This window comes from Gouania willdenowi, chromosome 6 (assembly GCF_900634775.1).
Source record: "Gouania willdenowi chromosome 6, fGouWil2.1, whole genome shotgun sequence".
NCBI classification, from domain to species: Eukaryota; Metazoa; Chordata; class Actinopteri; order Blenniiformes; family Gobiesocidae; genus Gouania; species Gouania willdenowi.
Window position 1 is genome coordinate 24,772,047 of NC_041049.1, and position 27,553 is coordinate 24,799,599.

General features: G+C 39.4%; 1 protein-coding gene across 2 annotated transcripts; it reads left to right on the forward strand.

Moving 5' to 3' along the window:
* The first annotated feature begins 468 nt into the window (after positions 1-468).
* Positions 469-27,553, forward strand: mkln1 (muskelin 1, intracellular mediator containing kelch motifs). 2 transcript variants are annotated; one of them, XM_028450674.1, is made up of 18 exons: positions 469-604; positions 5,475-5,544; positions 7,286-7,428; positions 10,174-10,262; positions 10,341-10,450; positions 14,972-15,164; positions 15,265-15,381; positions 15,594-15,659; positions 16,878-16,990; positions 18,367-18,579; positions 18,973-19,194; positions 19,268-19,397; positions 20,063-20,210; positions 21,274-21,388; positions 23,110-23,249; positions 24,654-24,756; positions 25,523-25,577; positions 26,763-27,553. In XM_028450674.1, exons 1-18 carry the CDS (start codon positions 525-527, stop codon positions 26,882-26,884), a joined length of 2,229 nt encoding a protein of 742 aa, XP_028306475.1. In that variant the 5' UTR covers positions 469-524; the 3' UTR covers positions 26,885-27,553. The 2 variants fall into 2 exon arrangements, with proteins under 2 accessions (XP_028306475.1, XP_028306476.1); XM_028450675.1 differs by having other exon boundaries at positions 20,075-20,210.

Consider the following 27,553-nt stretch of genomic DNA (forward strand, 5'->3'; position numbering starts at 1 on the left):
ATAATGATGGCGGAAATTACTTTGATGAGAACAAGAACTGAAAATACAAGAGTCAGTCTTGGTCCCAACACCAGGGGGGAGATAACAGGAAATAATAATAAAAAAAATAATAGAAATAATCCATTCAGGAGGCACAAAATTCTGTTTTATTCCACTTAATTACAAAATTAGATTCTTTAAAATGTGTTTTATCACTCCTTCATTCCATTATTACGCTCTATAGTTTTTTTTTTTATATATATACAATTCCGAGCAAAATATTATAGTTGGACAAAAAGGGGTATTTGGATTCAGAAATCAGAGAAAGGGGGGACTTGAGCCAAAAAAGTTTGAGAACCACTGATCTAAAAAAAGGGTCGGATTTATCCCCCGGGGCTTAAGTTTGACACATGTGTTTTAAAGGGACAGTACACCTGTTTGGGACACAGGCCTGTTAGCACAGAGGGAACAGGTGCACTGTGTCTTTAAGACCTGCTGACACTGCTCCTCCTCAGCCTCCTGCTGCTTGTCAATTCTGCAACAAGATGGCTGTCGTCCCTGAAAGTAGAGTCCTCACATTCAGCGTGTTTAAATGGAGCTCCTTCTCTTCCACATATTTGCCTGAGTGAGTATTTCATGTAGCAGCAGCAGCTGCCCTCTAAACCCAGTGCTTTGGGGCCTTGTGTGTCGTGCTGTCCGCTCAGTGTGGTCATGTTAGCTCCAGACAGGCCCAGCCGTCTGCTCCTCATCCAGCTAGGGCTAGACTACACTACACATCCACGGCTCGGCTACAGATCCAGCTACGGCTAGGCTACACATCCAGCTAAGGCTAGGCTACACATCCAGCTAAGGCTAGGCTACACATCCAGCTACGGCTAGGCTACACATCCAGCTAAGGCTAGGCTACACATCCAGCTAAGGCTAGGCTACACATCCAGCTAAGGCTCGGCTACACATCCAGCTAAGGCTCGGCTACACATCCAGCTAAGGCTCGGCTACACATCCAGCTAAGGCTAGGCTGCACATCCAGCTACGGCTAGGCTACACATCCAGCTAAGGCTAGGCTACACATCCAGCTAAGGCTAGGCTACACATCCAGCTAAGGCTAGGCTACACATCCAGCTAAGGCTAGGCTACACATCCAGCTAAGGCTAGGCTACACTACACGTCCAGCTAGGGCTAGGGCTACACGTCCAGCTAGGGCTAGGGCTACACGTCCAGGTAGGGCTAGGGCTACACGTCCAGCTACGGCTAGGCTACACATCAAGCTAGGGCTTGGCTACCCATTCAGCTAGGTTCAATAAAGCTCGCTTTACTCATTTTAACCCACAGCTGGTAATGTTAGCTATGGTTTAACATAGCCTTTGTGCTTTCTCTGGCTTACAGTGACTCATTTCTTACAAGGTAATGTTCAAAACAGGAGAGATTACATGGGTCTGACTAGTTTTTTGATGCACAGTTGAGTTGGTGTCTTTTCTAAGTAAGTAGATGTGTTTGTCAAATACAATGTACATTTGACTTTCACAGTTTAGTAGTGAGTATTTAGCTGGCAGAACATTAAACACATCTTGTAGTTTATACAGCAGCTGCGATGGGAATACTGGATCCAAACCAGTGTCCATACTGAAAATAGGCAAATAGCAGCCCTGTTAGCTACTATGCTAAGGAGCTTTACATGTTGGTTTGATTGACACATATAAAACCAAATGTGCAACTTCATGTCTCTCTCTCACACACACACTGCTAGAGCTTTTGTTTATTATTCACATTGTTTGACTCTGTGGATCATCCTCTGTTGCTGAACACCTAGCTCACAACAACAGTGGCTAGCTACAGTGATCTGCTCACAACATTTTACCCTAGTCAACTCTTTATGTTCTGGAGGTAGAGCTGGGCTATATGGGCCGAAACTCATCTCCATTCTTTTTTTTCCCCTCAAAATGATGATATACGATATAAACCTTTTTTTTTTTCGCTTTCTTTTTTTTTTTTTTTAAACTCAAAGTCTTACCAGAAAGACAATTCTGGGTTGAATTTGTTGATGAAAAACACCACACCGGTGTAGTGTAAAATAACCCTACACGTGAAAGTTTCCTACATCCGCACTAATAGTGTATTAAATATTTACACATATATGTACAAAATTTTCCTCCTAAACCCTAACCCTAAAAATTAAAGGAAAGATTCTTAACTTTTTTCAACATAATGGACACGCATGCCCATTGTCGACCGTAGGAAAATTTCACAGTAGTGTTATTTTACACCAGCTCATTTATTAACAAACATTTAGGGGAAGGTCTGGGTTAAGAGAAGCTGTTCTGAAGTAGTGAAAGCAGTGTCTCCTAAAATGAGTATTTTAATACAATACAAATTTACAATATGTATGTCCATATAGGTGATATTGTAATTTTCTATATCACTAAAATATAACTCTCAATATATCGTCCAGCCCTATCTGGAGGTTGAATATTTTTATGTAAAGATTAGATTTAAACAGTATCCAACACTGATGCACCTGTATGAGCAGTTCAGGTCAAGCCTTTAGCTCCAGTGCTCTCACTGTTGCTTGGATTCAGTGTTTATTTTAGTCACTTTTTAAAGACTACATTTATTTAGTTACATTTTAGTCTTACAAGCTGCAGGATTTGAGCTGCAATCCAGAGAGTGTTTATGTCGGAGATTTTAGATGCAGTTCGATAAAATTTGATTTTTGTTTTCTGGCTGATATCGGACCGATAAGCGATATCAATATCGGATCACGACACCCCAAGAAAAAAGTATTGTACGCGCTTGTTGAAATTTATTGAATACTTCATACAAAAGCTTTTGTTGGTAATGGCAGCTTTAAACTAGCTGCATGTATTGCCGAGGTGTGATTTTGGCCCGCTTTTCCACACAGTCTTCAAATGTTGATGGTTCCGTCGGCCTCTTCTATGAACTCTGATCTTTAATTCTTTCCATAAATGGATTTTCTATTGGATTCCAGTCAGGTGATTGGCTGGGCTATTGTAGCTGGTTTATGCTCTGTCTCTCAAACCAATTGAGTTCCTTTGGCTGTATCATTGTGTTGCTGAAATGTCCACCCTTGTTTCATCTTCATCATCCTGGTGGATGGCAGCAGATTTTTAGCAAGAATACATCAGTTCATATTTACATTAATCCTTCCTTCAATTATATGAAGTTTGCCAGTCGTACCATATGCTGAAAAACAGCCTCACACCACATTGTTCCCACCTCCAAACTTTACTATTTTTGTCTGCATCTGGTGTGACCACCATGTGCCTCACGCAGTGCAACACATCTCCTACTCATAGAGTTGATCAGGTTGTTGATTGTGGCCTGTGGAATGTTGGTCCACCCCTCTTCAATGGCTGTGTGAAGTTGCTGGATATTGGCAGGGGCCGTAACACGCTGTCGTATACGCCGATCCAGAGCATCCCAAACATGCCCAATAGGTGACATGTCCGGTGAGTAAACCGCTCACACGATGCCACACACGCTGGCTGCCATCTGCCCTGAAGAGTTAAAACTGGGATTCATTCATGAGGAGAACACCTCTTCAACGTGCCAGACGCTATGGAATGTGAGCGTTTTCCCACTCAAGTCTGTTACGACGACAAACTGCAGTCAGGTGGAGATCCCGATGAGGATGACGAGCATGCAGATGAGCTTCTCTGAGATGGTTTCTGACAATTTGTGCAGAAATTCTTTGGTTATGTAAACTGATTATTGCAGCAGCTGTCCGGGTGGCTGGTCTCAGACTATCATAGAGGTGAACATGCTGGATGTGGAGGTCCTGGGCTGCTGTGGTTACACTGTTGTGTAGAGATGTAACGATTAATCGTAAGGCAGTTAAAAATCGATTCATAGGTATCACGGTTGATGTCGATTTTCTGAAAATTGAATCGCAGTACTTTTTTTAAACCAGCTGAGGGCGCATCCACAAGTGTAGGCGGCGGGCGGTGTCTGAAAATACTTTCTTTCTGGCTGCCTTCTACTCTTAAATATGTTAATAAATGATTCATTGCCCCTTTAGCACCGAAAGAATATCTGTAATATTACTTGAATATCTGTAAAAGTCACGTTTTTCTATTAGCTCTGTCTGCTAGCATAGCTTCTCTTCTTCACTGCAAGAATATCTGCATGCCAACCGACCACTGTGTTACCAGCGCCCTCTGCTGGTCCAAACAAATATGACGTAAATCAGTGTAATCACGGTTTGTTTTTTTTAAAGTCCAATTGTTAAGGCACAAAATACATTTTCAGTTGCACTTTTAAAAAGAAAAAGAACTATTATGCAGTTTTGCATTGTTTATTATAGAACCAGAATTTAAATTAATAGGCTTCATTTTCATTTGTATTATTCCTTTATTTATTTCATTCAAGATTTATTTTTAGTTAAATTGCATTGTTTCGAATAGTTTATCATCGATTCTTTTGACAATGAAATATAAAACGAAAATAATACAGTATTTTCTAGTTTTTTTTCCCCAAAAAAAATTTGTCTACAGTCCCATTTTGTAAAATAAATCGTATCGTGAATCGTATCGGGAGTTGAGTGAATCGTTACATCCCTACTATTGTGTGATTAAACTGAACCTTTTTAGAGTGGCCTTTTATTGTGACCAGCCTAAGGCACACCTGTGCAATAATCATGCTGTCTAATCAGCATCTTGATATGGCACACCTGTGAGGTGGGATGGATTATCTTTGCAAAGGTGAAGTGCTCACTTACACAGATTTTGACAGATTTGAAAGAAATAGGTCTTTGTGTATATAGAAAATGTTTTAGATCTTTGAGTTCAGCTCATGAAAAATGGGAGTAAAAAAAAAAAAAACAAGTGTTGCTTTTTATATTTTTGGTCAGTGTACATGGGCCATCAATTGGGACTGAACCAGCTGATATGAATTTGCACTGACAAGGGACAGGATAGCTTTCTAATTACTGATTGACTTCTGCTGGTGTCTTGGCTTTCCATGTTTTTTTTAAATTTATGGACATTTATGGTTTGGTTACTTTGCATGTGTGGATTACATGGGCTGTTGCCAACATCTGGTGAAAATTACATGTCTATAGCACCTTTCGAAATATATTTACTAAGAAATATGGTGACGTGCAATACTTGTTTTATCCGCTGTATCTAATTGATTAAAAATGAAAACAAAGACATTGAGGGATCCTCCACTGTTTTTACAAGTGTAGCCTAAAACCTTTGAAATGTCCTTATTAGAAGATCTATGCCTAACGAAACGCATTGTTTTGCACCATATTTGCACCCTTTAACTTCACGTTTTTACTCGTCTGTTGATAATGATCAGAGATATCGATTTAATTTTTGTTGTCAGTACTCCTCTAAATGTATGTTCTCGTCACAAATTTAATTAGTCATGGAATAAAAGGTCATTGATGGAAACTTATAGTTTTAGTTGACAAAATGATACTGCTTGTATTGGTATCCCACAGCTGAAACGGATGATGTCTGATTCTTTTGTAGGAACATCCTGGTGGATAAACCCAATGATCAGTCTTCCAGGTGGTCCTCCGAGAGCAACTATCCTCCACAGGTAAGTCCACTTCTCAGAGCAGCAGCTCATCAGATGTTCTATAACTGAACATGGGACACACACACACCAACATGTACACTTCACCTGTATTCACCCTGGATTTATGGTCTTCCCAGTGAGTACAGGACATATGAGTAAATACCCTTTTATAAGGATTTATCGGTTGAACATATTTTCCCGCTGAAACAGCATTCATAATTGGAAGTGAGGGTCGTGCAACATTTTCTGACCATTTTGTTAAGACTATTACAATTACCTTAGTAATATTAAGTTAACAAAAAAATCTAAACTAAAACGTTCTCCTAGTGTGCAATCCATACACATCTCAAAGAATATTAAGGGTATCCTGATCGGATATCGGTCTGATATCATTAAAAACAAGTATCTGTATATATTGGCCTTCAACTTAAATCTCCAATATAATGTATTGGATTTATTGATATTTTTCAGGGTCTTATAATTCAACTGTAGAATATTCTTCTGTTTAATGTTAAAATGGATGTAATCCATTGGTAATACTAAATGGGTCAGTTTATCTTAATACCTACTGTTGCTGACTATTGTTTTCTTAGCTTTTTTTAACATTCTACACTATGTATGATTCATGCTTATATCGATAATGTCCTATACACAAGGATACAATATCAGTTTCATATTAGAAGTGAAAAAGTTATATCAACGCCTAGGAAATAAATTATTTCATTGTATAAAAATGTTCTATCATCACTGAATCACATTTGTTTGGTTTTTAGGTGTTTTTTTTTTTTTTTGGCTTATTCTTTGTATAGGTAGGATTTATTTACTTTTACATGTCAGTATTTTAGGCTCCTGATTCAACTTTGTCACTTTCGATGCAACACCGATATTTCAGTCTTTAACAATAGTCAGGAGCAGTAAGTTTGAGGAAAAACTGACCCATTTGATAATATGATATTGGATCTATATTAATATTGCATCAGGACACCCTTAGTATTTTGTAGGGAGTCACCGAGGTGAACATTCTTGGTTAACCAAGGCAAAAAACCAAAACACAGAAATAAATTATGCCAAATATTAGTAGCATTGTATTTATGGCTCTGACTGTGTCCTAATCTCACTAAAATCAAGGCATTGCATAAATTCCTATTAATGCTTCAAAGAATAAATCATTTTTAAAAATATCAAAACATTTATTTAGCACTGACACTAGCAATGCAAAAATATAAGATACAGAATAAAATATACAGGCCTATAGCTGACTGGGCTGCTGAAATAAAATCAAATTAAATACATTTTCTCCTAAAACAAAGTGTCTGTAAGTTCTTGATGAAGAGCAGCTTCTCTGCTTTATTACAGTGAACTCTGTTCCTGACAGTCTCTCACCGTGGATCATTTATTGTGCACGCTGCATATTCCCCATATTCAAGTAATAATCTTTCTCCCCAAAAAAGGAAACCTGCTGGATGGTCTCCATACCAGTGCTTGCATGTGGCTTTATTTGACATAACTCACCAATGAAGCTTCTTCTGCAGGTAAAGTCTCTTTAGGAGGAGGCTGCTAGGCTGATAAATCATGGCGATCACTGCTACCTTCCCAGATAAAACCAAAATGTACAAGTCACGCAATCCACTAAAGGCTCTCAAGTAAACATAATATGCATACCATAATCAATCAATCATGTGTGCAGTCATCCATGCACACGTGTGTTAAGCCTCTTCTTTTTGCTTCATGTCTAGTTAATGCTTCCTTTCTCCGTCCCCAGTTTTTAATCTTGAAATTGGAACGGCCAGCGATTGTTCAGAGCATCACTTATGGAAAATATGAGAAGACCCACGTGTGCAACCTCAAGAAGTTTAAAGTATTTGGTGGAATGAGTGAAGAGAACATGACAGAGCTTTTGTCCAGGTGAGAAGTCCACATTATTAACTATTTTTCTCTCCAAGCTTTGATCTTGAACTGGTTAGTCTTGTCCTTGGATATAGTGTAAAAATATATAATTTTAGTAACTTCAACCAAATATGTCTTTTTGCAGTAGATTACAGTCTGTTGCTTCAACATTTTGCAGAGGAGTGAAATATTCCTGAATGTCAGTAGGTGGCAGTAGTCGACACAATGAGGCTGCATTGATGGTAGATTGTTGGGTGGTCTGGTGCAGGACTAGCTTAGTCTGTATGTGTGGCACTGATTCTATACCTCAACAATTTACTCCTCAGTACACATCACAAGGGAATCCCAGCATGCCAGACATGTTACACTTTAAAACAGAGATTTAGATTTGCTGAAGCTTTTTTTTGTTGTTGCCGTGGGCCGTTAACGTGGTTTCAACAGAGCTTGCTTTGAAGTTTGTGCAGTCTTTACCTGGTAGTTATAAAGCTTGATTATTACAGAACAAAGGTAGGGCATGCAAAGACTGTGAATAAAAAAAAAATGTCAGCAAAGTAATTCATTGCTGCTTATTTTTTAAACTTTGTGTTGAATTGTTGCCGATTTCAATCAAGGTCAAATCCAAGACCCAAGTGCAGTTTTCCACCTAGGGCATTCAAAGTCCTTGATGTGTTTCTTATTGTTAGCAGAGTAAATCACTATCAAACCTCTTGGGCAGCACTTTGAACATGTGCCACTGCTATTTCCCTTTATGACTTTTCAATGCCAGCAAGTCAGGATTAATGGTCAGAGCAATTGAGTGAAAACAATAGGCGAGTTCAACAAATGTAAATTAGAGGGAGAATGCAGCGTATAAATCATCAATGGACATCATGACGCCTTCCTTTAGTGGTGAAAATAGCTTTGTTTGGGAACTACAATCCATTTAGCACAACACGATCCGCTGTAGAAAGGAAACGCCTCTCTCTCGTGCTACTGTTTGTTGTTTTTGTGGTAATCTGATGGATCCCACGCATTAACCTGTCTGACTGCTGTCATCCATAGAAAGTATTTTTTAATGTAAATCCTAGTAATGCTGCCTTTGAGTGAAATTGTCCCATGCAGAGCTCCGTTTTGCTAGCTTCATTGCTGTAAAGTGGCCACGTGTTGATTGACATAAGTACTTAATTTAAATAAATTAACCATTTGTATTCATGGTTTTATGTTTTTGTTATCAATTAACCAGTTAACAATGAGCATCCCTAGTAAATCCTAAGGAATTACTTCAGAATGAGTCCTTTTATAGCCAATTTTTGACTTCGCCACTCAGAAACCAAACAGATCTGTGAAGCATTTTTCCATGAATTTGTACAAGCTTGTGCGTCCTGTTTGTACTCGATGTCAGATGCATCAAAGAGACTGTAAACAGGTTGGCTGTGTAGTTAATAGTATTTTATGATCCTGATGTTTTTTGTCCTGTATGTAATCCTTTTGTATATTGTTTTGTGTCATGTCTCATTGTTAAGTGTGACATTTTATTACATCAGCCTGTCTAGGGACAACAATTTAATTAAAATTAGCCGTTGGCTATAATCTGGCATATTTACATTTTTTTGAATGTTCATTAATATGTACTGTCCCTACTTAAATAAAGAAATAAATAAAAATAGATCAGATAGGGATGTAACGATTCACTCAACTCCCGATACGATTCGACTCACGATACTGGGTTCACGATACGATTCTCTCACGATTTTTTCATTTACAAAATGGGACTGTAGACAAATTTAAAATACTGTATTATTTTCCTTTTATTTTTCATTGTCAAAAGAATTCCTTAATAAACTATTCAAAACAATGCAATTTAACTAAAAATAAATCTTGAATGAAATAAATAAAGGAATAATACAAATGAAAATGAAGCCTATTAATTTAAATTCTGGTTCTATAATAAACAATGCAAAACTGCATAATAGTTCTTTTTCTTTTAAAAGTGCAACTGAAAATGTATTTTGTGCCTTAACAATTGGACTTTAAAAAAAAAAACCCGTCATTGCACTGATTTACGTCATATTTGTTTGGACCAGCAGAGGGCGCTGGTAACACAGTGGTCGGTTGGCATGCAGATATCTTGCAGTGAAGAAGAGAAGCTATGCTAGCAGACAGAGCTAATAGAAAAACGTGACTTTTACAGATATTCAAGTAATATTACAGATATTCTTTCGGTGCTAAAGGGGTAATGAATCATTTATTAACATATGTAAGAGTAGAAGGCAGCCAGAAAGAAAGTATTAGCAGACTCCGCCCGCTGCCAACACTTCCGGATAGCGCCCTCTGCTGGTTTAAAAAAAGTAATTGTCAGAAAATCGATATCAACCGTGATACCTATGAATCGATTTTTAACTCCCTTACGATTAATCGTTACATCCCTAAGATCAAATGATGAAAATACCTGCCAGACATCCTTCCAATTGATGAATTATATCTGACTTCTACTGACAGTGCTCAACAGAAATGAATTATTCCTACCTGATATCTGACACCTGTTTACTCAGTCTTGCTCCTCCATGAGCAGTGTTGTTTATATCTGGAAACTAACGCATATAAGGTGTCTGAAATGCACAAAGTGTGAATCATGTATTCTTCTGATTGGAGTTTAAAGCAGCTCACCAACCTTAAAACCAGCTGTGCTAAGTGCATACAAAGCAGATGAACTGGTTTCCCACTCAATGTAATGTGAGTTGTGTATTTCAATCATATATTTTTTTCATCCTCTTTGTCTACCAGTGGCCTTAAGAATGACTACAACAAGGAAACCTTCACATTAAAGCACAAGATCGACGAGCAAATGTTTCCCTGCAGATTTGTCAAAATAGGTGAGAGTGACAGAGATTTACACAGTAACACGGTCACGTAGTGGATCACGTTAGACCTCATCTTTCCCCTCATCTCAGTGCCTCTGATGTCGTGGGGGCCCAGCTTTAACTTCAGCATCTGGTATGTGGAGCTGCATGGTATTGAAGACCCTGATGTGGTGCAGCCCTGCCTCAACTGGTACAGCAAGGTAAGGAGGTAGTCTGTATGTACATGGTAATCCTGTCCTCCATCCCTTTAAATGTCTGCCTTGTCAGTCAGCATTTGTGCGCTAGTCCAAGATATGCACGACGTGTTTCTTTGCTCAGAGGTAGAGGTAATGGTGGTAAACAGTGAAGTTTGCCAACAAGCTTTTCTGTTCATTGTGACACTAATCAAATGTCACATATATATATGTATCTTCCCAGTTTTTTTCTGATACCTACTGTTGCTGACTATTGTTCTGTTTGAGTAACATCACTTGATCAAACCTTTTCTAACATTCCACACTACAAAATAAGTAATTATAATTTTTTTATTAAAGACAAAAAAGTATGTATAATTCATGCTGATATCAGATCAATATCGGTATCAGCCGATACACAAGGCTGCAATATCGATATCATATCAGAAATGAAAAAGTTGTATCGGGACATCCCTATTGAATTGTATGAACAATTTCAGCATATCAAATTAACTCTTCAGCTACAGAAAGGTGTCATCTAAATGAGAATTATGCAGCACCAGACATGAGATGGTTAAAAAGTAATAATAATTGTGGCCACGAATGAGCCATTACGTTTGCATGAAACACTACTTCATGGCCACAAAATACAACTTTGTGACAACAAAGTATAATGTGTACACATAATTCCTAATTAAGGTTAGTGTATTTGCTGTAGCAATGGCAGATGTTGTCAAAGAGAACCAGGGTGCTGCTGAGCTGCACTCATTGATGTCATGTTGCTTTTATATATGTTGTACGACCTTTAAGTGTTAATGTGAGTGTGTGTTCAGCTGTGTGTATAAATGAGTCACATGCAGAACACCAGACTTTTCGTTGGAACGTGGACTCACTGCGGCTGTTGTAAACAAGAACTTAAATGTGTTTGCATGTTATCAGCCCTATGTGTTCTTATTTAATTTGACAATCTGTATAGTTTGATGAAACAAAACATTATGGAAAAAAAAATAGACCCTTTAAGACTGTATCAATCCTGTGCCAATCAGAAAAGTCATTACAAAACATATATAAACATCAGCTATTATTATCCCCCCCACAAATGTGGAAGGGGGATAAAGGGTTTGAGCTCCGTCCATCCGAGTTAAAGGGAACAACTTCTACTTTTCTCAGAAACTATATAAGATAGGATAACCAAATTCGGTGTGTGGCTTCAGGGTATCAATACGCACAATTATTTTTTTCAGGAGTGCCCTCGTTCGTTTTTTTTTTTTTTACTCTATTTCAATCAATCAATCAATCTTTATTTGTATAGCGCCAAATCATAACCAATGGTATCTCAAGGCACTTTACAGTAGAGCAGTCTTAAGGACGGACTCTTCATTTTATGGATACACACATATGCATATATACGTATATACACATACATATGTATCCCACACCCAACATGAATTCATCATGGCGGCAAGGAAAACCTTCTGTTAAGCAGCAGGAACCTTGTGTGGATCCCATTCCTATGATGAACAGCCATCCACGTTATGCTGTGTTGGGTGTGTGCAGAGAAAAGGGTGGAGACAGAGCCGCTGAGTCTCTGTAACTCCACACTGAGGATCCCACGGACCTGCAAGACAAAAGCCAGAAGGAGTACAGGAGCAAACACACAAGGGAAGAAGCAGACATAGAGGGAGTGTTTGAAAGAGGAATGGGACCCTCTCCGGTCCCTCTCTAACCTAAATGACCTCTCTCTTAACGCCCTCTCCAACCTCTCTCCAACCGAGAATGCCAGAACCCCCCCCCCCCCCCCCCCCGGCAGTCTATGCCTATTGCAATCTTAATTATGAGCTATGAGCTGGTTCCTAACTAAAAGCTTTATCAAAGAGGAATGTTTTGAGCCTAACCTTAAAGGTAGAGAGGGTGTCTGCCCCCCGAACCGTGGTTGGTAGATGGTTCCAGAGCAGTGGGGCCTGATAACTGAAAGTTCTTCCTCCTATACTACTTTTAGAGATGAATGGAACAACGAGTAGTCCAGCATTTTGAGAGCGTAGTGTTCTGGGGGGATTGTATGGCACTACAAGCTCCTTGAGATAGACTGGTGCCTGTCCATTTAGGGCTTTATAAGTGAGAAGAAGAATCTTGAATTCTATTCTATATTTTATGGGAAGCCAATGCAGAGAGGCTAATACAGGAGTAATGTGATCTCTTCTCCTAGTTTTAGTCAGTACACGTGCTGCAGCATTTTGAACCAGCTGAAGTCTCTTAAGCGACTTGCTCGGGCAGCCTGCTAAAAGAGAATTACAATAATCCAGTCTAGAGGTAACAAAAGCATGGACTAGTTTTTCGGCGTCGCCCTGAGACAGGATAGATCTGATTTTAGCAATGTTACGGAGATGAAAGAAGGCAGTTCTTGAAGTTTGTTTCTGTGAGAGTTGAAGGATAAGTCCCTGATCAAATAGAACCCCAAGGTTTCTAACAGTTGTGCTTTGTGCCAGAGTAATGCCATCTAGGGCAGTTAGGCTAGCATAGGTTTCTCTAAGGTGTCGCGGGCCCAGTACAATGACCTCAGTCTTGTCTGAGTTGAGAAGAAGAAAATTTTGGTCCATCCAGGCCCTAATGTCCTTTAGACAGGCCTCAAGTTTAGATAGCTGATTTGTCTCACCTGGCTTCATTGATACATACAGTTGGGTATCATCAGCATAGCAGTGGAAGTTAACAGAGTATTTTCTCATAACATTACCAAGGGGGATCATATAGATACAGAAGAGGATTGGACCTAGCACAGAGCCCTGAGGAACCCCGTAGCTTACTTTAGTGTACACAGAAGACTTATTATTCACTTGTACAAACTGGTACCTATCAGATAGGTAGGACTTAAACCAGTTTAGGGCAGTCCCTGTGATTCCAAGTAATTTCTCTAATCTCTCTAGTAGAATATAGTGATCTATAGTGTCAAAAGCTGCACTAAGATCTAATAAAACCAGCACTGAGAGTCGTCATTCATCTGAAGCCCAGAGTAGATCATTAGTTACTTTAACTAAAGCAGTCTCTGTGCTGTGTTGAGCTCTAAAGCCTGACTGGAAGTCCTCGACAGGCTGTTGTTTTGAAGAAATTCACAGAGCTGAGCCGCCACAAACTTTCTCAAGAATCTTTGAAATAAAAGGAAGATTAGATATAGGCCTGTAGTTTGCTAAAGTGCTGGAATCAAGAGTAGGTTTTTTGAGAAGGGGTTTGATTACAGCTACTTTAAAGGACTGTGGCACGTAGCCTATTGATAGGGATATATTTATTGTCTCCAACAAAGATGGGCAGACTAGGGAATAACTTCTTTAAAACAGCTTAGTTGGGATCGGATCTGAAAGGCAGGTCGATGGTTTGGAGGATGAAATAATAGAGTTAAGTTCCTGAAGTCCTATATGTGTGAAACAGTTTAGGTTAGGCCTATTTACATTAATGGTACAGCAGGCCCAGGTGAAGGCAGGGAGTGGCTAATTTTATCTCTAATCTTGTGAATTTTATCGTTAAAAAATGTCATAAGTCCTCACAGCTGAGGGCTAGAGGAATCATGGGCTCAATAGAGCTCTGACTTTGTGTTAGCCTGGCTACAGTGCTGAAAAGGTACCTCGGATTATTTTTATTTTCTTCAATTAGTGAGGAGTAGTATGTAGATCGACTATGTCGTAAGGCTGTCATGTATTTACTATGGCTTTCTTGCCAAAGTATTCGTGACTCCTCTGTTTTATTGAAGCGCCACATTCTCTCTAATTTACGGGTTGTTTGTTTGAGTGTGCGAGTTTCAGAGCTAAACCACGGAGCTTTCCTCTGACGTTTAATAGTTTTTTCCCTCAATCGGGCAATTGAGTCCAAGGTGGATTTTAGTAGACTAGCAGAGCTATCGACAAGCAGATCCAGTTGAGAGGGGTTATAATTAATGTCATAGTTATTTATTGGATGGTGCACTGAGTGTAAGGCAGCAGGAATGGCCTCTTTAAATTTAGCCACAGCACTGTTGGACAGATTTCTACTCGTAACTATTTTATTGCACAGTGCGAGATCCTCTAGGATAATGTTAAAAGATATTATCTTTTTATCTGTCCCCTTTGAGGTATCTTCAAAGGGGACAGCTTTTCTTAGAAACCGTTTTAGATAGTTAGATGTTTACTATCACATCAAAATATAAAATGACTAAGTTAGATTTAGGAAAAGGTTGAGTTATAATGAGAACCAATCTGGCGGGGGATGTTGATGACCATGTCTTTTTGTTAATTACTATTTTTATGTGGCCACGAAGTTGTTTTGTGTTTTCTGGCCACAATTATTTACTTATTTTTCTTACCATGTAACAAGGTCTGGGGCTCTGTATTAAAGTGATACAGGAAGCAGACAGTTTTTATTCGATAAAAAGTTTCATCACCTTTGGTTTAAAAGCCACATTATCATTGGATGATTGTCTTGAATGCCTTTGAGCTTTTGATGGTGGTTTATGAGAAGGCTTGTCTCTGGCCTACTTATTGTTGACAGATCTGCATCACTTTCCTCTTCATTCTGTCTTCACAGTACAGAGAGCAGGAAGCCATTCGCCTCTGCCTGAAACACTTCCGACAGCATAACTACACAGAGGCCTTTGAGTCACTGCAGAAGAAGACTCGGATAGCTCTAGAGCACCCCATGCTAACCCATCTACACGATCGGCTGGTTCTTCAGGGAGACTTTGACGCCTGTGAGGAGCTGATAGATAAAGCTGTGCGAGGTACTGGACTCTGGGTGTGAGGCTGCTCTAAAACATGTAAAAGCTGAAGATTAGTGCCTATAGTCTTACTCACAACCGTCCCTCTATGCCCTCATCCCAGATGGTTTGTTTAACCAGTACATCAGCCAGCAAGAGTACAAGCCCAGGTGGAGTCAGATCATCCCCAAATGCAACAAAGGTACAAGCGCCCAGGAAATCAGCCAAGACGACATGAACAGTGAGAGCATCAACTCAAGCGGGATCACAGTCCCCCTTTTGTACCTCCAGACAATTGCTTTGAACTTGCCCTCCTCCCTTTGTTGACTGTTTCTCATCACATTCCCCCCCCCCCCCCCCCCCCCCCCCCCCCCTTTGCCATTACCCATTGCGTCACCAAACATCCATCACATGCTCGCACACATCCCCATCGCCTCTTTTTCCTCTTTGCAGGTGATGGTGATGACAATAGGCCGGGCATGAGAGGAGGACATCAAATGGTTATTGACGTTCAGACTGGTGAGATCTCAGACTCAAACTATTTCTCCTTTGTTCACTTCTTCACAGCCTGACTGACAAATTAGTTTCAAAAGAAAACTAATTCAATAAATGTAATTAGCTGGTTTTTTATAAGTAGTGTGGATGGTACCACGCCTTAGTTTAGTGTCTTTATTCATCAATTTGGCAGGGAGCCCCATTTGTTTTTTGCTTGGTTGTCAGTGCACTCAGATTTTGTTCCCACTGCTACTGCTTCTCATATCAATCAGTGAGTCCAGTTATGCAAAAGGTATACACCTTTTTGTACTCACCAACATTCATGCACAATTCATACGAGGTCGTGCAATGGATCAAAAAATTCAGCATTCGGATTGTATTACAGTTACAGTTGTGAATCGAATCAAATATATGCAAATATAACTTTTCTCTCCATGTATTTTGTAGAACACTTAATGTAAGGGTATTTTGTTCATTAAATAAAAACAGCATTCAACGCAAGATGTTCATCCAATATGTAATAACATTTTGAAATCATATAAAAACAACTTTAAGTGCAATATAAGGCTCTGTCTTCCACTGCTTTTGTCAGTACCTGTGCCAGATTTGTGTCCGTGTGACTCTCATAGAGGGGGCGTGTCTGCAGCACAGGGCTTCTCATCTCCCACTCTGCTGTGATGTAGTGAGCTGTCACAGTTGCATAGCTTCCCGTTACACTGGCTGGAGGTCCACCTGTCTGTGGTGAACACAGCAGATCATATCTGGGATAATTCAGCTCTTGTCCTTTCCTGCTTATAAAGACTGGGCACGATCTTCTCACTGAAGTGGGTGGGCGATGGGTTCTCATAATGTGGCTCAAACACATTCAGCATGTTTAAACCTCTTGTTTTACGCACTGGAATATGGCCTCATGTCTGCTGCTATAAACACCCCAATAGCTTCTGTTATTGCTTTAGCTCAGTCAGTATCTGTTGCTAAGGGCTGTTTAAATGCTTTGGTGATACGTGGTTGTTGCACAGCCTTTGTCTTGCTACTGCCAGTGACACGCCACGGTGATGTCACTTCAAATGGGTGGCCATGCTTTACAGGGAAACCAAAATTTTTCACTTCTGTGTACAGCCACAGTATGTTAACCTGACAATCTTTATTTCAAACTATTTTAGCAGAATAAATCAGTTTCATGCAGCAATTCTATGTGCCGTGGAACACTGATCACAGCCAGCCTATATTTGTGCTCCACAGAGACAGTGTACCTGTTTGGAGGTTGGGATGGCACACAGGACTTGGCAGACTTCTGGGCTTACAGCGTTCAAGAGAACCAGTGGGCATGCATCTCCAGAGACACAGAAAAAGAGGTGAGGGGATGCTTTAGTAGAGCAATGATTTTTCTTTCACTTGTTTGAGTTTCTATATTTGAGATCTGAGTCACTGCAGAACAAAGTAAACATATTTCTGTCTTAATTTCCTTCATGTGTTAATCACAGTGGTAAGTTCACAGAGCTAAAATACATTTTGACTTTGTTCAATATTAAGTGTGTGTGTGGGTGCATATAGCCATGTAGTTAAAAATGCATATAGCACCTAGTGGTTTAATACTGATTGAAGTGAACATCATTGGGTGGTTGACGTGATATTTGAAATGATCTACTTATTTCTCCAGCACAAGAGGTAAAACTAAGGGTGTCCCAATACAACTTTTTCACTTTCGATTCATTACTGATTATTGATGACCATTGGTCGATATTGATCAAATACAATATCAGTGTAAATTAGACAAAGTTTTTGTAGTGTGGAATGTTGGTAAAGGCTTGATCAAGTGATATTACTCTTAGAGAACTAGGGGTGGGAACTTCTGGGTACCGGTACGCGATACAAAGCTCACAGTAATTATTATCTCACGATATGACCATACTGCGATTTTATATATATGTCAGAAATCAATCTATGACAATCTGACATACTGTATATCTCTGAAAGACAATAAATTGATAGTGTCCTATGAACAGTGACACTATATATCTGTAAATAAGTGTCAACATACCAATGTAAATGAATAAGTATCTCCAATAGTGCTTTCTGTAAACAAAAATAGTGTCTTTCTTACCAGTGACATCATTATAGTGCAATATTCCAGTAAACAATATATTGGTTCCTTCAACAAACAGTGACAACACTTCTGTGAAGACCTACCTGCATATTTTAGTGAAAAAGCAGAAAAGGTTTTTGAAAATAATAAAATAAATCTTAAATAATTAAAAAAAAATTATTTTATTTTATTTTTTAAATCGATACTTAGCGCGAGCATATCGATAACCGATAACACAATAAAAAATATCGTGACATATCGCCGTATTGAGATATCGTCACACTCCTATAGAGAACAATAGTCCAATTAACACTGGGTTACATACATTTTAACCTTAACATAAGGATGTTCTTTATTAAATAAAATAAGAGGTCAAATGTCCTTAATTTCAGTTCCAGATGCCTGTGACTGAATGCTTGCCTCATGAACAGGTTCTCTTGGTCATAATCTGTCCTTAAACTGTTAGACTTATACTGTTAGAATTTCACTGTTTGCTTTTACAAAAAATGCTAGGATTATTCTAGTCAAACTGTGTTGAATGTGGCCCCTGAACTAAAATGAGACCCCTGACCATATTATGAAAATGTATTTAATTGAATCAACTTTTGAAAATGATGCAGTCCTCTCCCTTTTTTGTCACATCAGAGTGGCCCAAGTGCTCGGTCATGCCATAAGATGTGCATCGACTCTCAGCGACGTCAGATCTACACACTGGGCCGCTACCTGGACTCCAGCGTCAGGAACAGCAAGTCACTAAAGAGCGACTTCTACCGATATGACATTGATGCCAACACATGGACGCTGCTCAGCGAGGACACGTCCTCTGATGGAGGACCAAAGCTGGTGTTTGACCACCAGGTAGCTGCACTCACCTTATTTCTTTTCCAGTTTCAGAGTAAAAAAAAAAAAAGAAAAAATCTGAATTTGTGCATTACAAGATTTTGTTGCTGTTCAGTAAAGACCATCAGCCTGTATTATTTTTGATAAGGGGAGTGAATATGCCACACCTATTTTTTTTTTTACAAACAAATAAATTTAAACACCGTATTTTGTTTTCTTTCCACTTCATGATTATATGGTCCGTTGAGTTTAGTCTGGCCCGTAAAATCATAATAAAATGCATTTACTTTTGTGATTGTTATGGGACAAAAAGTGGAAATTTCAAGCAGTATCAATATTTTTCCAAAGAAAAGTGACCCCTGTACCTTCTATGTCCTTTTCTCTGACCTCTGAATGACCTCCACCTCTCAGATGTGCATGGACTCGGAGAAGCACATGATCTATACTTTTGGCGGACGGATCCTGACCTGTAACGGCAGCGTGGAGGACAGCCGGACGTCTGAGCCACAGTTCAGCGGCTTGTACGCCTTCCACTGTCTGGCCGGGACATGGAGCCTTCTGAGGGAGGACTCGTGTAACGCTGGACCAGAAGACGTCCAGTCCCGCATTGGACACTGTATGCTGTTCCACACTGTGAGTCTGGAGACAGAGTAGCCAATGGAATGCATGTCGCAGCATTTTTTTAACTGCCATTTCTCTCCACCAGAGGAACCGTTGTCTGTATGTGTTCGGGGGTCAGAGGTCAAAGACGTACCTCAATGATTTCTTCAGCTATGATGTAGATGGAAACCACGTGGAAATCATATCTGACGGCACCAAGAAGGACTCAGGAATGGGTGAGCGTTCATTCTATTAACAGGTTTGATGAAGCTTCCACAACAGATGTTTTTTGGTGAAAGTCTTTGCAGATGTCTCATAATGTTTATACTAGAGATGTAAGAATATATCCTGAATCGGCTAAATATTGATGCCAATAAGAGGGGATTAAAATCAATAGAACTCATATCGATTTGTGATGAATGTGGCTTCAATACTTAAAGGTTAAGCACAACTTCCTGATCGGAGCATTTCTCCTGCACTCTAAAGTTCAAAGTCTGAGTACTTTATAGTATTTAAAGTTGGCGTGTATAAAGGAAGGGTATGCTCTAAATAACATACAGTACAACCCTAAATGCCTATACATGGTCACAAAATGCTCAATTGACTGGAATTTTGCCATGTAAGCAGTTCTCATGGATTATCATTAGACATGGTCCCAGCAGCTATTTGCCATATTCAATCTCTGGCATGGCTCAGCTCCAGTGTGTACTGGGTTATCGGTAAGGGTTGTGGTAGTGTCTGGTTATATTCAATCACCAACTTGCCACATCAGCCAGAGATGGAATCAGAATGGAGCGAAGCTTAAAGAACATTGTTGTTCTTTGGTACAGAAAACTCCTGCAGTTCCCCAACATTGTTTGCACTCATCCCTTTGCTTCCTGTTTATTGCTCTGTGTTGCAGTGCCAATGACAGGCTTCACCCAAAGAGCCACCATTGACCCTGAGCTCAATGAGATCCACGTGCTGTCAGGACTCAGCAAGGACAAGGACAAACGGGAAGAGAACGTTCGCAACTCCTTCTGGATTTATGACATTGCCAGAAACAACTGGTATGATGTTAAATGGACACACACACTCACACACACAAAATGGGAAAACTGACACACTCAGGCTTTTATTGTGATTGTCACTGAACTCGACCACTTGCCATATTAGAATAGAATAGAATCCTGTCATTGCACAAGAACAATGAAATTGCACATGCCCCTCTTAGGTTTCTACTGCACAGCCCACCTTTGTCAGCCTTTCCGTGTGTGCGTGTGTGTGTCCTGGTACACATTGTCCAGTGTAAGACGTCAGCAGGACTCTGGTAGCCTTAGGCTGACGTGTGCTCTGTGTTTGTGTGAAACGGCTGATCTCAGTAAGAACAGCGTCTTCTAGTAGAGGCCAATCACTTGGTTCAGGCCTAGGTCACTGATTCACATCACAATAACTTAAAATTCAAAGTTGTTTTCAGTGGGATGTTAACGTTATGCTTAGGGGACCTCAGAAAGGCTTTCCCTCTTACAAACTGGTACTAAATACCACAGGAGAGACTGTGTCACTTGGTTGTGTAGATGCCTGTCAGCCATTACTTTATGACCAGTTGTGTAAACAAGATGTTTAATTAAATGCCAAAGAAATCTGATTAATATGATCCCCGATTCTGCTGGATGAACGCACAGCGCTGAGACGGACTCACACAATAGCGCTTAAATATCCATGTGTTTTACTGTATTGTGCAGTTTTTTTTGGCTGAAAACAATAATAACAGTGTGGATAGCAAGAAAAAATTACTTTGGTGATCACTGATCTGCATCAGAGTGAGTCATACAGGAGGCTTGCAGGCAAGTCAGTGTATAGACACGCCCACTCATGAATATGCATTAGCAGGCAGCAAACAGCTCGTTGGTCAGACGGTCACTTTTCAGAGGCTAAAACTGGAAAACAGGCGAGTTTGGGAAAATAAATCCTAAATACTATGTTTTTTGGGTTCTTAGAACAACTGGAGATGGGTGAAAAATGATGACTTTAACAAGGTTTCATGGTTTACCTAATGAAAAACAAACTGCAGTTTGTGCTCAACTCATTGTTGTGAAATTTGGTGTGTGACTGTGTGTGTTCTTTGCTCAGGTCCTGCGTCTATAAGAACGATCAGGCAGTGAAGGAAAACCTGAGCAAAGCTCTGCAGGAGGAGGAACCGTGTCCACGCTTTGCACACCAACTGGTCTACGACGAGATGCACAAAGTAACACTTCACACACTTTTACACAATTGTTTTTGGAGCTAAAAAAAAAAGCATGTATGAAACTCTGTTTAAACATATATTTGATATGGGTGATATCACACCATATTGAGCTGTACTAGTCCTCTACTTTACCATACTTGTACTCAATTTTACTTTACTAGTGCACTCGTAGACTAGACTAGTGAATTTCTGGCACCGACTGAAATTCTTCAATACTACCCGGTATAGAAAGATGCCTTGTTTTCTGGTTCCTAGGAGTTAATCACATGATCTAGATTTTAAAATGCTGCCTGTGATTAGCTATAACGTTACAAGTGGGTTAGACATGCAGAAAATGTAACATCCACGGCAAACTCAGGAACATATTAGTAAGACTGAAACAGTCATAGTGAAGGACCTTTTTCTCCTCGGCTACACATTCTGGTAAGTCCTTCTATTGTGGATGTGGTGGAAGCACGAGGACAATGTCTGTGGGAATAGTGCCTTTGTTTCATCCAAAGCAAACTCTCTGTTTGAGTCTCACTCGTCAACTTCCAGCTCTGTTCACTCACACGGTCAGCCTCTCTCTACCCTTTTACTTACATATGCCACACATCCCATGATTATACCCATAAAGGTTGTGCTTCCTCCTTTATTGGTATAACACGATGTTCTTAGCCTTGTCTCACAGGCTGACTGTGATTTTATTCTGAGTATGAGCAGGGAACAAACTCATAAAGGCTGAGATCATGATCTGAAAGAACTAGTGATTAGTTTTTTTTATTTTTACTTCAGCCTGAATTGATTGCAGATGTCCTCTGCTGGTTTAATAAAAGGTAAAACAGCTTAATTTGTCTCTCGTCTGAATGCAATGCTGTTAAAAACAGCAAGTAATCAGTGTTCATGTTGAGAAACAAAGAAAAGCTGTGAAAGTCTGCATTGCGGTGCATTCATTCATCATGGAATCACAGTCTCTAGAATTAGAATCAAATCATGAGATGCCCCCACTAGTGAAGCAAAAAGTAGAAGGAAGAGACTAGTCTACTAGTTGACAACTTTTGTCTACTAGTAGGTTCAATATCTCACTAATAAGACTATTAGACCTAATGCAAATGCAGTAGGAGAGATTATAACCAAATCCATTTGTGTGTGTTCAAGATTGATTAATTTTTTAGTTAAAATCAAACATTTTCTCTGGGAGAGGATCCTGTACCATGGATTTTTTTTTTTGGTCACCTTTTTCATGCCTTTGATGTTTGCATGTCTGAGTACTAGTATCACTTTTTGCCCCCATAGTAAAGTGGACTTAAGCACTAACTGAGTACATGTACTGTAAATTAGAGCACTAGTTGAGCTTCACTTTTGTTTATATCACTCACATTTTTTTGCTCAAACAGCTTTTTATAATCCTGTTTACAGTGTTTTTGTTCTCATAAAAACAAAAACAACACAGCTTCTTACTTTGTAGCCACAAACTCTATTAACTAATAATTATTGATTGTGGTCAATAGTAATGTTTTGATATCAGATCTAAAAGGTTTTGTTGCTGAAAGCTAATGTTATCTTTGTTACATTCTGTCTAGTTTAGAAATAAACATTAGGAAGTCAATAGATACTTCTATAAGTTAGTAAAAGAGAATAAATAAACTGATTGGCAGGTACTTGAGATTTTAAATAGTCAAATTAAATGCATAGTACAGTAACAATTCATTGATTTACTTTTGGGTTTGCGTTGTCTTCAGGTTCACTACTTGTTTGGGGGAAACCCTGGGAAGTCCTGCTCTCCTAAGATGCGCCTGGACGACTTCTGGTCCCTCAAACTATGTCGGCCCTCCAAGGAGTACCTGCTCCGTCACTGCAGATACCTCATCAGGAAGTACAGGTCAGTCCACCCCTGCTTTTATCAACGGCTATTTAAACAATCAGTTTAAACGTGTAGGTGATTGTTCTTTGTGTTCAACTCTTTTTTTTCTGGTCTTTGCTTTTAAAGAACCATGTCAGCTGCTATAGGCCGTTGTCAGAAGAAAGTAGCATTTCTTCCCCCATCAAATGCTCTTTTAGGGCTCTATTCTCCCCCCTGTACTTAAGTCAGTCGCTGCGTGCCTTCTTCCCAGTTTCGCACTGTGGGTGGAGCAGCTCTGAAATGTGGCCGTTCGCATTCAAATCTGGCGTTACGCGTATTCTCCCATCTCCTTAAGTTCTTTTCCTCTTACGCGCTTCTGAATAAGTGCAGCGCCCCCATAAGGTGAAACATTATATTGCACAAGACATATGGACTTTTTCTCAGACAGAAAAATGTGTCCCATCGTCACCCTGCAGTAATCTGATCAATAATCTGATCAAATCAACCTGTTACATTGTTTATCAACAAAGGCTTTTCAAATTGAAAGTGAGCTTTATTATTTTCACGGATTTCAATGATATTTACAAGCGTTGGGAAAACTCCATGTTCCGTGACTTCTAGAAAGCCCAAAAATAATGACATCATGGCCCAGTCTGCCTCCTTGGCTTCAGTCCACCTTCAATCACAGACTACGCGCTTTCGGTCGACTTACGCGCATTGGTCGCGTCAGGAGAAAACGAATGCGCAGGAGAGAGGAGCGTAACTGCAGGCGCACAAAAAAACGCTTTAGTCCAGAACAGAGAATAGGGCCCATAATGAATAACATTAACAAAGGAGCTAAGGCACAAACATAGCATCTGTATATACCTGTATATGTATGAACATTATGGGCCTTAATGCACTGCTTAGTGTAACTCAAACCCACACAGAGAAACAATGAGCTGCTCTCTTCTCTAAATGATGTAGCCATCTCTTAAGTAGAGTTCGTCTTTGACCCAAACGTTGTTTTTTTTTAGTTTTTTTATCACGTTCTTTAAATACAATACATATATCATTGAAGTACCTCATGGCCAAGCAAACTGCAAATGTTTGTTTCTTTCCTTTTAGGAATCCACATATGGCCACCCAAGCTTTGTCAGTAATTTCACTGTTTACTTTTCATTACAGTGAAGTGTTTTCAGTTTGGGGCTAAAAAAAGGACAGAAAATGAGGTGTTGAACTGTGATTAAAGTTTGGCCTAAGGAGTGTTTGTTTCTAAAGAATAGTTCATGCTAATATACATTAGCTACGAAGAATAAGAATAGTGTTTAATGTTTGTATGTTGTTTAGAAATGTGACTGGAAAAGCCTTGCTTTGGAGATGCAGCAGCTATTGTTAACTGATGAGGTGAAAGCATTCACAGAGTGCTGATGGAAATGCTCTTCCTGTGTTTCTGCTGCTCAGGTTTGAGGAGAAGGCCCAGTCTGAACCACTGAGTGCACTGAAGTACCTGCAGAATGACCTGTCGCTCACTGTGGACCACACGGACCCTGATGAGACCAAAGAGGTACCAGAGCTATTTAACCTCCATGTTTTACCCCAGCAACCGTCATAATACATACTGCTAGTGTTGTGCCTGAACCGTTGTTCATTAACTAGATTTATTTTCACGATTATTACAACATCTCCATATGATCACTTATAATAATTTCATGAAAAAGTCATCTTTTGGACTTCAACAGTATGCTGCAGTTTAGAATGGCCTCTTTTTACTAATTAAAGTTGTAATTTGTTCATAAAACCTGCTGCTATATTTTTTCAGTATTGCTTTCTTTAAGTTCCTTTTTAGTGAGGACTGAAATGGAATTTCAAGTGGATTATTTCCAGGTTTGGAAAATCATTGAAAGTGAGAAACATTAAGGATTATTTCCCTGATTCTGTTTTAATAATCGCTCATTACAGTCCATTTAAACATTAAGTGTTTCCTCCTGTTGTTGAGAATTGACTGTCGGGCTGAAAGCTGCAGCTGCTACTGTGGAGTGACTGGGTGGCAACAATGGGGAAATGTCAGGAAGTTAAGAGTTTGGAGCAACATATTGGGGGAAAAAAACAAAAAAAAATTTAAATCTGAGTACTTAGTTCAAAATTGTGAATTATTAATAATGACCTTACGTAGTTTTTAAGAAATGTGTGAACAGAACTTTGAACTAGTTCATGTAGAAAGTTTCCCAACACTGGGGTCTGCTGTGAACATGTTAAACATTCTCCTGATCATAATGTTTAAGAACATAAAACTTTTCCTGGTTTCTGCTCTAATCTCTTCTCTGCTCCAGTTCCAGCTCCTGCCATCGGCACTCTTCAAGTCCAGCTCTGATTTCATCCCTTTGGGTGAGAACCTGACGTTGTGTTGCTTTAAAACACACTGTACACAAGGCTTTGCTCAAAACTCCTCTAGTTGTAGTTTGGGGGATCTGTGAAATAATTCAACTAAACAAAAACCAAGCTATTATTCATTATTGGTGGTCATGTATCATTGCTAAAGTTTATAAGTCCATATGGGGACCAATGCACCAATAAAACTAACATACTTTACATGTACAGTACATACTGGAGATGAAGCACTGCTGTATCATTGAAGTGTGATGGATGTCTCTAAGGCTTTAACGTTGATGCAAAAAAGTACTTTTTTTATTTATACATTCAACACATTTTAGGTTCTATTAAAGACTATTGACCCATTGTTGCACTTTGAGATTTGTTGTAAATGTAAAGTGTATTATAAATAAAATGTATTATTTTTATTAAGACTAGTACAGGTACTCAAAGTTAATTTCTACAGCAAAGATCTTAATATTTAAGTTAAATTGTTCAAAAAAAAATCAATCATTCCTATGGCTTGTAGAGCAGCAAATGGTAGTAAATTGCAATTATTTAGACGTGAGGATTATGAGGGGGTCCTTAATTTTTTTCCTCCCCTGTAATGGGTCCCTGGTTCTCTAAAGTTTGAAACCTCCTTGTGTAGACCACATTACATCTTTTATCATCTACAAACAGAAGTAAACCTTCTCCCACAGGGAGATGATTTAATACTAACAAAGAAGTAAAAACCAGTCCGATGCTCCAATAATGAAAACCTCCTCAGTAAGATTGTGTGCTGCTACAGGAAGTGCTGCAGGTTTAGCTTTGGGCCTTATTTCCATTTCCTGTTGCATAATCATAGTAAATTGTGGTCAGCTGGAGCTGCAGAGAAAGCTTGTCACTGTTTTTTTTTCAATAAAAAGTGTATCAGATTGTTGATCCAAAGATGGAGAAGCACTCACTGACTAGCTTAGCTTGTCCAGTCCAGCTGTAGAACAGCATAGAATAGTTAATTGCCATAAGTACAGATGGAAAAATTACAAACAACAAATCAGCAAAGACAGCATAGGAGTAGAAAGTGCAAAAACAAGTTCTGATGTACGGCAGGGCCCGCGGAATATAGAGTCTCACAAGTCTCAGCACTTATCATTTAAAACTCTTAAAAGTGTGTTTTGTGCATGGTTGCTAGTTGCTAATCTACTGTTGTTTTGTCAGGTTTCTCTGATGTCGACCAGACGTACGCTAAACGGACGCAGCTCTTTGACACGCTCGTCAACTTCTTCCCCGACAGCATGACGCCCCCTAAAGGCAACCTGGTAGACCTTATTACCCTTTAGCCCCGCCCACTTCTTTTGGACTCCTGAAAAGGACTGGCTGCTGAGCGCCGCTCCCCTCCTCCTCCTCCCTGTGGAGAGTCAGACCTGTGGGTTTCTCCTCCTACTGGTGGATTTGTCACCTCACACTCACCTGTTGCTGCCACAGGCTTGACTCCCAGTAAGGACTGTAAACGTCCAACACTGGGTGAGTTGGATACGAACAAAACTCCAGAGTAGTCTGAAGTGTCTTCTTCTGATGATCGCTCACAAAAAGCCTCTCCATTGGTTTCTCTTTTTAAGACTGTTTACACCAAAATAAGACGAGCTTTTTGTGTGAGTTTGATGATTATATTTACATTACAAACTCCCACTTCCCACTCCTACAGGCGACCACTCCATGTCTCTGCTCCCCATACTTTCTACTTTTCTGTTAAACACACGCCACTGTTTGTGAAGGCCTTGCTGATGCTAAAGCAATTTGAGAAAAGTTTTTAGGAATAGTGAAATAATATAACAGAATTAAATATGAATCTAAATGTAAAATTTTAAATAAGTTTTGGTTGTAGTCCCTGTATAACATGCTGATACAGGTAAATTCTTCCGCTCTGTAATTATTGGATTGTATTTAAGTTGGTAAATGATGCACAGAACATGTAAATATATATAATAAGAATTCTCTAAAAGAACAGA

Coding starts and splice junctions, on each gene's coding strand:
- mkln1 (XM_028450674.1), top strand. CDS start 525: ATGGCTGTCGTCCCTGAAAGTAGAGTCCTCACATTCAGCGTGTTTAAA. Junction 20,211..21,273: donor GACATTGCCAGAAACAACTG/GTATGATGTTAA, acceptor TTCTTTGCTCAG/GTCCTGCGTCTATAAGAACG. Junction 23,250..24,653: donor TACCTCATCAGGAAGTACAG/GTCAGTCCACCC, acceptor TCTGCTGCTCAG/GTTTGAGGAGAAGGCCCAGT.